The sequence below is a fragment of the Tyto alba genome, unplaced genomic scaffold (assembly GCF_018691265.1).
Source record: "Tyto alba isolate M040663 unplaced genomic scaffold, T.alba_DEE_v4.0 Super-Scaffold_42, whole genome shotgun sequence".
In the NCBI taxonomy this organism is placed as follows: Eukaryota; Metazoa; Chordata; class Aves; order Strigiformes; family Tytonidae; genus Tyto; species Tyto alba.
This window is the reverse complement of record NW_024881318.1, coordinates 3,036,570-3,049,743: the sequence shown is the minus strand read 5'-3', so window position 1 is coordinate 3,049,743 and position 13,174 is coordinate 3,036,570. Positions and strand designations below refer to the sequence as shown.

Below are 13,174 nucleotides of genomic sequence, written 5' to 3'. Positions count from 1 at the left end.
AAGCTTGTGCATGTTTGTGATAAATGTTTTGGGTTTTTTTTCTGTGCCATTAGCTACACACCTTCAAATCAGTAAAGTCGGTGATAAGATTATTCATGATTTAATACTCATACATATGTATTTATACATCTTGATCTTTACTGTGTGAAATAAAAAGTATGATCCAATTTCTCCTGCTTATGAAAACTGGTGGAGCATCTTATCAGTCTGTACAACTACACTGATTTCCCCAGCTGATTTCCTACCAACACCATAAAATATGCAAGTACATGGAGAGTACCACTTTGGGGTTTTTAACTGGCTTTTATATTTTAACTTGAATATCTGACTCTTTCATTGTTTTATTTTTAAAAAGAAAAGCTTCATTCACCTCTGTAACATGAACTCTCTGGATTAAATTCCCGCTCCTTGTTATAAATTCTGAGCAAATCCCTGTTGATTTGGTTTAGACTTCCAGCACCATTAAGTGGATGACAATTTTGTTCTTTGCGTATAAACTAAAAAGAAAGTAAATCAAAACATTCCCTGCTCACAGTAGGTATTTGAGAAACTTTCAGGGTTGAAAGAAACATTACTTTGATAAGACCTGTGCAGTAGCCTACATATCGGATTTCCCTATCCAGCTGTCCAGAGTCCCATTAGTGCCTCTTAGTATTATCAGTCTCACTCTATAATTAGAACAGCTTATGGTTTATTTGGGCCTTTTTCATAACAGATTTCCTTCCCAGCCGTAGCTGTCATTCAGAAGTACATGAATAGAATCTTTCAAAGTAATTTCAATTTTACACTGTTTTTTTGACAAATAGAAATAAAATGCATTCAAATCAGTAGAGCAGCTCTTTCTATTAAATGATAAACATTCTACTTACCCTGAGTGAGCTGTTTTCATTTGGCAGCTGATGTTGCTCAGACAGGCCCCAAGTCCTTTTCCTTTCCCAATGACGGTCTTTATCTGCCTCTGCTGTATGACACAAACCAGCCTGCATTTGCAAGCTTTCTGTCTCTTCAGGGATTTGTGTCGAAATGACACCTTCCTGACTGGGAAACAGAGCACTGGATTCCCTAACCTCTGTTGCAGTCTGAAAAGATTGTCCTATATTACTTACATATCTGCAAAGCTCTCTAGGGTTTAACAACTTTAAAAGGTTTCTTCTTAGACTTTCTGTTAAGGTACAGACAGCATGCCTTGCATTTTCCTCTGGCAAATTTCTTCCCCCTTCCTCTAGCAGCAATGAGCTTTTACCCAGCGAGTCCTTGTCTGTACTGTTTTCTGTCATCGTCTCTGAAGCTTGATTTGTCAAAGAAGCACCTATGCCACCAGTAGAAGAGTCTGCCTTGGCACATATATTATCCTTGTTCTTTGATTTCTCAGTTGAGAAACCTGCAGCTGAGTGGCCACTTCTATTATTTTCTTCTTCAGTTCTGGGATGGTCATTTTCAATGGCTGCAGATGTAACAGGCACATTATACTTTTCTTTGTCTTTCAAACTGGCACTTTTATCTCTGTGGTGTCCAACAGTGAGAGTCATCTCTGTCTGCAAAGTTGACTGGCTGTACGTAGAGGGGTCTCTCCTTACATTTACTCCTTTGAATTTTGAGTGATGACCACAGAAGCCAATGGTGGTATCCATAGGCATAGTGTTATCTGACACTTGGAACAGACAAGGCATTTCAGTGAGGAAGTAAGCACACCCATCACAATCCTTACTCAGTTTTAAATCATCTTCATCATCACTTTCTAATAAAAACTGTAATTTCTCTTCCCAGATTTCATTTTCACGCACCGTCAGCACATCTGAACATTCAAAATACTCTAGGTCATCATCAGAAAAGTCATCACTTACACTTGGAATTTTGTCTGCATAAATCTCCAGAGTAGTAGCAGAATTTTCAGAACAGTCTTTTACAAAATAACTGTGATTTACTACGGGAGTATCTGCTTGCTCACTGAACAGGGTATTCATGGTTAGCGGTGTATTGAGCCCAGTCTTTTTACATGCCTGGACATCGGCCAGAGAGTGACCAGATACAGAGTCTTCCGTGTTAAGGCAACAGTTGTCTGTGTGATAAGTGATTGCATTTGTAGGGCAGGAATGCACCTGTCTTCTGCAGTATTTCTCTGCTCCAGCAGTGACACTGACCATACTGTTAAAATTAATTAGGCGATCACCATTCTCTGACAAATCCCTTAGGCAGGAAATCTTTTCCTGGGTTTTAAATACATTTTTCACATCCATGGTGTCTCCCATGCTAAGCAAATGTCTGTGGGATTTCTCAAATGGGGACAATACTTCTGCGTTTCTGAGCTTCTCAAGCAGTAAACCACTGATTTTTGAAGAGTCAGAATCTGGTGAAATCAACACGGGGTCACGCTCATAGGGGTAACTCCTACGTTGTGCGAAATGTTTCTCGTTCTGCTCATTTTACCCGAAGTCTCCCACGTTGTCATTTAGGTCAACAACAAACTCTGGTGAAATGGTGGGTTTGTATCTGATTCGAGTTCAACTACAGTTGAACAGCAGGTCATTCTAGCTGTCAAACAGTTTCCAGGTACAGTTCAATAAAGTGCAGATGTTGCTCTGTGCACCTGAAAATAAAAGAAACCTGAAGTTTAAAATTACTTCTAAAATGGGTATATGTATTTTCTAAAAGGTGGTCAATTGACACATAGTTGCAAGCATTTTTTTTTTTAAAAATCATTATTTAAAAATAAAGATCAAACATTAAAGCACTAACTATAACCCAGTGATCTATGCAATGACACTTAATGGCAACACATTGTAACTGTCCAGGGTGATTTGCGCTAGAAAAACAGATTCTTAGCACGCCTGCACATACAGGCAGCAGCACAAAATAGGCTTCAGCACACATCATTTAGACATTTCTAAATGCAAATAGTAATCTGCAGACAATGTAAATTTTCACACGTGCATGACTTCTACAGGTACCAAGTACCTGCTATTTTAGTAGTCATATGGTACAACAGTAGGCTATTCCTTGAATTGGCATCATAGGGACATAAATTCCAAAATCTCTTTGTAGAAATACCTGGAACAATGTCTGGTTAGACTTTATAGGGCTATTTCTGTTTAAAAAGTAATTCTACTGTACTTTGGCTTGATGTTTGTAATTTCTGTGGTGAGAGAACAATGAAATGAGGCTGGTTAACTTCAACATCCTGCTCAGACCGAGTCTTACTTTGAAACAGCTGTGTAGTAGCAAGATGGTGTGGCAATACAGAATTTACATAAAAACAAAGTGAAATACAACAAAAGGCTCCCATTAGCTGAATCCAAAGAAATATGGAATCATCCTTCTCTTCTTGAAAAAAAAAAAAAAAAAGTTTCCTAAGCATTCCCAAATCTTAGGATTTTAGATACCTAAGATGTTTTTGTGTACTACTAGAGGCACTCTGGGTCATTCTTCACCACAGGGTACCCACACTAATCACAGCAGGACTCTTCCACCATCTAGGTAGAAGTAGTGTAACGGAACTGAGTTTCAAGTAAATTTGATCTCATGGAGGATGAGAGACTAAAAGCTGTGAAAAATAGTGACCTATTCTTACTCACAGAACTGGTATGACATGAAGAACAGCAGGAAAAACTCCCCTGCCATCTTTCTAATCTGAAGAAGCAATTTAAAGACACCTCTATTCTTCATTCTTCTTTTCCTTCTCTCTGTTTCTCCCATTGTGACCTTTTTAGCTAACATCTCTCTCCTGGCTGCAAGATCACCAGCCTCTAGCACCCTAGCACAGCGACCGTTCCCAGTGCCCTCTCAAGCACTCTACAGCACTGTCTCCTCTCTGCAGGCCCACAGCAGAGCAGTCATTGGACCTGTCAGCACCCAGCTTCCTGTCACAGTCCACTGCAGGCACTGATCAAAATCAGTTAGCAGGAAAATATGTGGCAGCTAGAATAGAGCTTAATGGCTAAAGCCAGGGGCTTGCATGGCTGGCTTGGAATCTGCCTCTCCCTGTAAAGAGCACAAAGCAGCTAGGTGTATTTTCATTTCCTTCAGGCAAAACCTGCCACAGACACCTTTTCCACAGAGTTACCTTGGAGGCAAAAAGCAGAAGGTGGTTAATGGGAAGGATACTAGAAGGGTCAATGTTAGGTTGTGTGACAAACAGTTGCACACAAAGGAGTGCAGACGAACAGCAGCAGATGGGGCAGCCACACCAGCACCCTTTCCCAGCATACTACATACACATATGTATACAACACACACATATGTGCCTACTGAGTACGTGCGCTCAGCCTCCCTGCTGGGGCGTGTGGGCATGGAGCTGCAGCAGCCTTGCCATAAGGCTGCTGGCTTCGGCACCTCCTAACAGCCAGCCTGGGTCAGCACAGGGCCTCTGAGGAAAGGGAAGGGAGGAGAGGAGTTCAGTATTTTTAATACGAGAAGTAAGAAGGGGGAGTGGGAGGACCTAGTGAAAAGGCAGCAGAGGCAACATGCTTTGTCAGTTTAGTCTTGGAATAAATTGGCAAAGGTCCAGCAAACAAGGAGGTGGAGACCAACAGGAAAGGATGGTTTGAAGGGCAAGCCTGATGTGCCACAAAGGTATATTGTCAGCTCGGAGATGTAGCCAGGAAGTTGCCAGAAGACACAGAAGATGACAAAACAGCTTTACAGTAGTGCAAGCCAGCCTGGTCACAGCAGCTTGGCTAGAGATGATTTGCAGCATGAAACGAAGAAGGGAAAACATGTAGAGGAGTATCGCTGACATACAGAAGGTTTCAGGTTACTTTTTAGTAGGGCCTGTTGCAATAGGACAAAGAGTAATGGCTTCAAACTAAAAGGGGGTATATTTAGACTAGATATAAGGAAGAAAATTTTTTTACGATGAGGGTGGTGAAACACTGGAAGATGGTGCCCAGAGAGATGGTAGATGCCCCATCCCTGGAACAATCAAGGTCAGGTTGGAGAGGGCTCTGAGCAACCTGATCTAGTTGAAGATCTGCTCACTGCAGGACTTGGACTAGATGACCTTTAAAGGTCCTTTCCAACCCAAACTTTTCTGTGATTCTACGATTATCCACACAGGTGGTACAGGGCAGGAAGCTGGTGTACAGGCTTCCTCAGACTACCGCCTTTGAGACTGAGAAGCAGTCTTGTTCAAAATCCATCGGAATATGGGCTTCCCTGATGACGAGGACAAGACGAGGACAACTACTGCATATTGCAGTGGTTTTAAATAATGCGGGCACCTGGCAACTGGCTCTGGGCCAGTACCCTACACATGCTTCATGCAGGCCTTTGAACTACAATCTCGACCATGCGTGCAACAAGAGCCTGAAGAAAAAAGGCATTGGATCCCATTATCTTCAGCCTTTCAGAACTCTGATCACGTTTTGCTTACGATTTCAACTCTGAGAAACATAAATATTTAACAGAAAAAAAAAATGGAGCAGTAGATATTAATCTTTTCCTCATCCCTTTTATGAGTGCCATGAAGTTACCCCCCAGCGCTCACCCATCTCGTCTTAAATATGTATTTGCCTAATGTTCCCTGTTGCATTCTTTCAAATCTGCTTTCATCTTTGCTTTTCAGAAGACCAGATGCCTCTTTCCTCTTTTTTGGAGGGTATAAGTTATTTTAAAAGCATGGTAATTTTCCCAGCTGAAAAGAGCTTTGGCAACATTTTTTTAATGCAGATTGACTCATGAATACTCTTTACTAAAGCACTGGTGCTATACAGTTATCATTATCTTAGTTCAGCTGAATTTTGACATTGAGGGGGAAAGAGCTGTCAGATTTCTCAATATGAAAATTAGGTTAGATTGCTGTGCATTCTGTCAGATCCAACAATGGAAATTAAAGCAAAATAATGTCCCATGAGGAAAACTGCAATAAATTCTGGTTTTCTACCCAAGAGACATTATTTTTTTTTTTTAATCTGGGGAGAAAATAGACGATATTAGATAAAACCATAATTCAAATTACTGAATTTAGATAGAAATTGGAAGGAGAACTGTTAGTATAACATTCTTTCAGCTCCTCAGAAGAACCTGTGACAGAAGATGAATTAATGAAATTGACTGTGGAAAGATAAATGGGAGACCATGACAATTTACAATCAGCTGTTGACTAGTAATCTGAAAATAAACTCAAGTTCTACTAAACTTGGTTTTGAACATTTGGTGAGAAGAATACAAGAGAACATTTAAATGTATAAGGGTGTTTTGGCTGCTTGTCTCAAGTCTTGCTCAGGAAACCAATGATGCTACTTGCTGAATCAGGTACTAGATAATGACAGGATGACAGTGAAGGAGTAATTAACACCACCAGGTTTTAGCAGGTAATGGTAAGAAAGATGCCTAGTTTGGTTCTCTAATGATCTGTAAACATATTTGCCACCTCTTACTGATCAGAACCATAGCGATTGTTGGGGAATTTTTATGGTACTACTTGAGGCAAATTAAATGCATGTTTGTGCTTAAATTTAAAAATAAATAAATAAATTCATGAACAATGCATTAGGCAGACCCACACTGCCATAAGCAGTTCTAGAAGGAGTCTGCAAAGATTACCATGAGCCCACTCCTGACATACACTGGCACCAGCAGCAATCCCACCAGCAGCTGCCCGGGTACCTTATGCCCCCGCCCGCCCGCTGTGCTGTGCTGCCCAGAGGTGGCCCGGCCATTGCAGGAGGGCTACAGGACAAGGCTCTGGCTGTTTCTTATCTCACTATCAAGGCAAAGTCACTCCCTTACAGGGAGTAGTTCAGTCTCTGGCATTCCTGCTTCCAGCCGGCTTAACCCCTTCTGCACTCGGGCGCTCTTGCCCTCCATGACAGATCATTCCTCAGTCACAAATTAACACTGCTGAGCAGCTACAATTGGAATTTCCCCTCCACCATCCCCAGACATGTTGGCTTCCCCTTTCCCCACCTACCTCTCAGGTCTGCCTCCACTCCCATGAAGAAAAATGCACACGTATCACCAGGGTCTGATGTTGCGTAAGCTCAATGACCTGAGAACTAAGGATAAGCGAAAACAAAGCTGGCAGCAGCACGGAAATGGTAACCTGAGAACTGTGGCTGGATAGGATTCAGGTGAAATATAGAACTGATGAAAACCTGGAATAGTCAGATTAATAAGGAGGCAATAGGCAGTAAAGACGTTTTCAGATGCTTCACCAAAATCCTTTTATGGCAGGAAGGAATCAGTGTTCCCAAAAAACTGTCAGTTCCAAACAATATTATGCAAAAGAATGGTTGAAAAAAGCATCGAAATGACTACAACAATCACTCAACATTTCTCTAAGGAAAATATATAATAAACCAAATTCAAGTAAGTTTTCAGAAAAAAAAGGGTTTTTTACAAAAACCTTATTCATAATGAAAAAATAGCCTGAAATTCTAATTCTAAATAAAAATTTTGATTGCTCAAACTTATTTTCATTAAAATGCCAACATTTTTCGCAATTTGAAACTTGGTTTTAATATAAAAAATGTTCAATATTTGATCATTTATTCCAACTGAGACCAAAACTTTTGAAAAATTACACTTTAACATGGAAGGAACAATATTTAAATTAGTTTAATTATTAGTAATAGTAATTTTGTAGGTGGTTTTGGGCCCAAAGCTACTTCTAATGATTTCAGAAGGAACTGTGGGCTTAATCCTAATGTCAGCAAAAAAAAAATTTTAACAGATTTGATTAAACTTAGAAAGTGGCCATTAATTCTCCTCTGTTGCATCACTTTTTAAAAATTTATTTATTTAGCTATAACCAAAATGGAAATCTTCCTTTGTAAGCAATTTTGCATTCACAGAAGTTATTTCAGCAGAAATTTTACGCATTTTACAAGTCCAGGAGGGAATCTGTGTCTTTCTATGGGGTTCATGTCCTCCAGAGTCAGTGGAAAAAATTCCCTTTACTAACTCTCTGCAGATTTTTTTTCTCTTCTTTACTATCTATTTGTCATGTAATCTCTGTTCTCTGTGCAGTTCTGCTCAGCCCACACCCTCATTCAACAGGATTTATTCCTATCTTTCAGAGGCACTCACTGCTCCCCCCCTTTCACAGGACCTGTCAGTCTATACCCACATATTGTCTCGCGCCTTATCATCCCCACACAAGCCTCTTGGGTCAGGAGCCATCCTGTGTGTTCACATGCTGCCTGGCACAATGGGCACCTGATCTATGCCAACACCTTGTATACTACTGCAGTACAATTACTGTGGGTAAACATGCCTTGACAACCAAAGCATTATCTAGGTACGTTGAAAGCTCCACATCAGTGCATGAATACCCCTGTATGGGCGTACGTGTTCTGCAAATGACCCGCCTTACACCCACATCAGTGCAGAGGAGTGGGCAAGAAGAACCTGCTTTAGCTCACACAAAGGGTTATCTTAGCTACACACGCAGGAGGAATGAAACCGATAATCCCTCTATGTTTCCTATCAAGAAAAATCCTTTCATCAACTAGTATTTTAGTCTCTTTATACCAAGCTGATACTGGGTCTGGGATACCTGAAAACACAAGAAAAATGGATAGCTACATAAATAATATGTGTTTGTAAGAACCTCTGATCACACAGACCATGTCTCCAGTAACTTACCTGCCCTTGTCCACACTTGGGGGCCACACAAAATCTGGCAGATGCCTTTTGCTTAACAGGTCAAGGATTAACTTTCATTGAACTTCTGCACACAAACCTAGATAGAAAAAGCACAATCTTTCTCTTTTGTATGTATGTGTATATGAGGAAGATGTGGATGCATGCATAATACACTCAGCTCACCTCTTCTTTTAACACTTCTCCATCAGACTCATCTTGTTTAGAAAGTCAGTGAGGTATCTGCTTATGTGCTTAGTTGTTTACTCTGAGATATTTGGTCTGAGACAGCCAACTCCCCAAATGACAACAGGGTTTCCTACTATCACCTCCACTCCACAGGCCAAACTTTGGAATCTGGATTTGCACTTTTGAAAAACAATTATTATCCCCTAGACTATCCTACTAAACTTTAGATTCATCAATAGCTCCTTCTCCTTTCCACTTACCTGGGCATACTATATATACTTTCACACATCCCTTTATAAAGATGTTACATTGTCAGGTATCTTAACCACAAAGAAAGCTGGTATATAAAATTAGACTTCATGTAAAGATAAACATGAAAAATCTCCAAATCAAAACACCAATAATCACAAAACCTTTCTTTATGATGAACAGAAATGGTCATATACTATGCAGATCCAACCAGGAAGCTAGCTGGTATTGACAGCAAGATGTAATAAATATTACATTGATTGAAGGGACAGAAAGCAGCAAAAGCAGAACAGAAGCAACAAAAAGAGCAGAAAAGAATCTCCACTAACTGCATGGTGACAAGAAAAATCTAAAAGGGGCAGTGTCTAAAAGGTGGGACTAGGTGGAACTTCCCACCACCTGGGTCTTTATCCATGCCCCTGCCTCATGGTGGCATCACGTTGGAATAACTGCTGCATACACACTGTTCCTCCCTTACCCTGCCTGTATGTGGCACAGACAGCAAAAAACAAGGACATGGGATGCAACAGAGTCCTGCTGCAGCTTGGCCAGGTTCTCGCTCTGCCTGATCAAATACTGAGGAAGTACTGAGGAATGCAAAGGTGATTTAGTCTAGAGATAAACAGGAAAGTTTGGGGTGAAGTGCTGGCCACAAGAAGGCTTGTATACGTGATTTTTGGTTTCTACAGTACTCAGGGAAACAGGACTATGTATGTATTTCTGTCAATAAATATGACTGTACTGTTTAAGGTAAGGCATGAAAAGCCACATACCAGAGACAAAGTCACAGCAATTCCTAGCATATATATATGAGAACTGAATGAATAACATTTACTGAAATAGCTTGCATAGCAAGTAACTTGCAGTAGCAGACATAGCTTAAAATTAAATATTACTGCTAACAAAGCTTGTGTTTTTATGACCCTGAGTCTTGGGCTGTTTGTGTTTTTATGACTCTTGGTTTGCAGAGATACAAAGACATCATAGGCTTAATCAGTCAAGTAACCTTACAGGTCCTTTCCAGAACTACCTACTATGGCACTGGATGTATAACACACATCCTGCCGTCCAGTCGTCTGTGAGGTCTTAATGCCCTGCTTAAATGCAGTTATGTTCCAAGGTTAATGCTAGTTCCCTCTCCATTCTCCCTGGAAATAGTTCTCAAATATGTCTTAACTTTCTTGCAAAGAGTCTGCAGACAGTTTGTATAGCTGCAATGTTCCTCTAAGAAATCAACAGCCATAATTCTATTTGCTCCCCATTCCCAGTCTGCCAACTGTTTTGCATTTGGAAACACACACATTTTTTCAATTCCCCATACAGGGCATTTCTCAATAGAGACTTTTTATTTTGTAGCAAATTTCATAAGTTTAGCATTTTTCTTCTTTGAAATCAAATCAAAACATATACTTCTCCTGTTATGCAATAAACACAGACATTACACACCAATTTAGATTTCTTAAATGAGGTATTATATTCCCTGTTTGGACATACATACAATGTATTTATATTTACAATAGAAAATATACAACTTTTTTTTTTTTTTTCCCAGAAAGGTTGTCATGCATGTTTTGCCATATTTAAATGCTTATTTTCATGCTCTCTTTTTAAACTTTTCCTTTAACAGAAATCAAAGCTTTTAATAGAAGTTTTCCTTTAAAAGTTGCATCAACATTGGCATGATTCTGTGAATCTTTTTTCTTCTGTGCATCCATCAGTACTGATGGAATCAAAATCCACATGAAATCTCTGATCCAGTCTCTTCCACTCCCACTCTATATAAGCTTTCCAAAGTTATAGTGCCAGACAGCCATAAAAACATTTTCCAGAAGTGTTGTGATCATGCCTACATTCTTAAACGTTGTTACCTTGTAGAGGTTAAAATCTCCAAGATAACAGAAACTGGAATTCTAGAATTCAGTTATAATTTTGTACACTCTATTCACAGTAGAGCTATAGTAAGTATTTCTACAGCGGTTGGCTTACTACAGACTCTAACATTTGACGGGGTAAGAGCAGTGAGAACCCGTGCATGCAAGGATTTACAATGACTGCATTTTGTATTTGCTTCTGTATCTCACAGTAGTTCTGCCTGACTCAGTTCTGTCTGGAATACCTAACGCTAGAACACAAACAGTATCTATTACCATATTATTCTTCTATAAATCCTTCAAGACACTGCAGTCAAACATTTAGAGCAGCATTCTTGTCAAAGAGCATGCAATGTCAGAAATCAAACTAGCAAAATACTTTATTATCCAAACCAATTATCATATATCTGTTGTATTAACAAGGTCTGGATAAGAAAAACATCAGTGAAGTTTTAGCTGTTCAAAAAGCAGATGTCTGGAAAATATGTCCTTGGCAAACGTACTGTGATATACTGTGTTTCTTCAACTTCTGACATCTGAGGCTTTTTGACAACTTTTATATTAGTGTACTACTCACTGTAAACAGCATCACAATATAAATAAAACACCACAGCTATAATTCATTGGCTAAGTATTAGAAGAATAAATAACTGGCTCTGCATATCTCTAACAAAGACCTTAATATAGAGCAATTAAAATAAGCAATCACAGCACAACTCTTAACACTGATCTGTCTTAATCTATTTTTAACATTTGTCAAGCATCTGACACTGTCAGCATGAGCAATTCATGCAGCCTCATAATCATCTACATGCTACCAAGTGACCAAATTTTTTATCAGGAATGGAGGAAATCTTTACCTAATGAGTATTAGGCCATGCATATTCAGAAAGAATAAAACGCATAATTTAAGATATCTAGTATAACTTACACATTCTTTAGAGAAGGAAGATGGCTTTCATAGGATTTTTGTAATGTTGGTTACCTCACTGAAACTCAGTGGATATAGTACCAGAGTGTAATTTTAGAAACATTTAGTAGAATTCTAAATGTAACATGTTTCAAAAAAATAATCTATCAAGATGAGCAAAAATGACTATACTTTAGCAGAAGCAAACAACAAATCATATTTCCTAATTAATAACAGTACAAACCACTATATTCATGTAGTGCATTAAAGTAACTTGCTCTTCTTTTTTTATCTTTTATGATACACATTCTATTTGCACACAAGAGGAAAAAGTAGACAAGTAATTTTAAAAGTATAAACAATTTGACCTCTCAAACTACAAATGTGCACTTACCCTTGCGTGCTCTTTCTTTAAGTTCTAGAAGCAGGCCAGGCCTGTGGTTTGACTCTGTGTTACAAAACAAAAGACATTTAATTTATGCATGTTGTTTCAAAGCTGAGAAGCTAGTTGAAAGCTTCAGTGTTGTTTTGCTAGTGTGACCTTAGTATAGCAAGTCTGATCACAGAACAGTTTGACTTTTAAGAGAGACTATTTCATTACATGCAGCAGATGGCTCTTACTGGGAAAACCTCAGCCAGACAGAGCGGGAGTGAGTTGGCAGTGATGAGAGGGCACATCCTACTTCCATAGAAGTCCAAGGGAATTTCCTCACAGCCTCAAGAGAGAGGAAGTATTGGCCTTAGCTTTTCATAATAAAGTACCTGCTTAACTGTGATTAACTGCTTTGCTAGGCATATTGGCAATTTCTTACTTGCTTAAAGTTAAGCACACAAAAGTTCTGCCCAACATGAGAAAATTTGCAATCCCTGACAAAGAGGTTGAGACCACAGGTGGATAGTGAGCTTTCAACAGTCACCACATAAAAATTCACCTAATGATTCACGTTCGCCAAAGGCAAACAAGTGAATCCTGAAGTAAGAAAGTATTCCCACTCCCCTTACCCAAGAAGCCAAGCTTCACACAAGAGGAACTAGAATGAATTGTACAAACTGCTCTGAGCTCAAAGGATCTAGAAAAAGGCTGAAAATGCAAGTTTTGTGCCAAGTTTTTTCTTGAGCATTTTGAAGAAAGCACAGCTAAACGTAATTATGAGCTACTACCATGCTAAATACTTCTTGTTCTCAGTGTTACCTAGACCTAGATAGGAAACAGGTGTGCTCAGCAATAAATATAGCACCTACAACCACCCTCATTCAGGACTAGCAGCAGGAATATATAGGTTTTATATAATAATCCAGTAGTCAAATGAATCCCCAAAGAAATGAGAGACCAGGATATAAAACCATAGCCAACCTAAGGTAATTTAACTGTTTG

General features: G+C 39.3%; 1 protein-coding gene across 1 annotated transcript in view; it reads right to left on the bottom strand.

Annotated features, from left to right (window-relative positions):
• The window catches only part of ALPK2 (alpha kinase 2), a 41,284-nt gene extending 34,326 nt beyond the window's left edge, over positions 1–6,958 (bottom strand). The window contains exons 1-2 of the mRNA XM_033009228.2: positions 6,908–6,958; positions 870–2,587 (exon numbers count right to left, since the gene is read on the bottom strand). Coding sequence (XP_032865119.2) covers positions 870–2,249 — 1,380 coding nt within the window. The 5' untranslated portion in view covers positions 2,250–2,587; positions 6,908–6,958. The remainder of the gene's footprint in view (positions 1–869; positions 2,588–6,907) is intronic.
• Between the last annotated feature and the right edge of the window lie 6,216 nt (positions 6,959–13,174).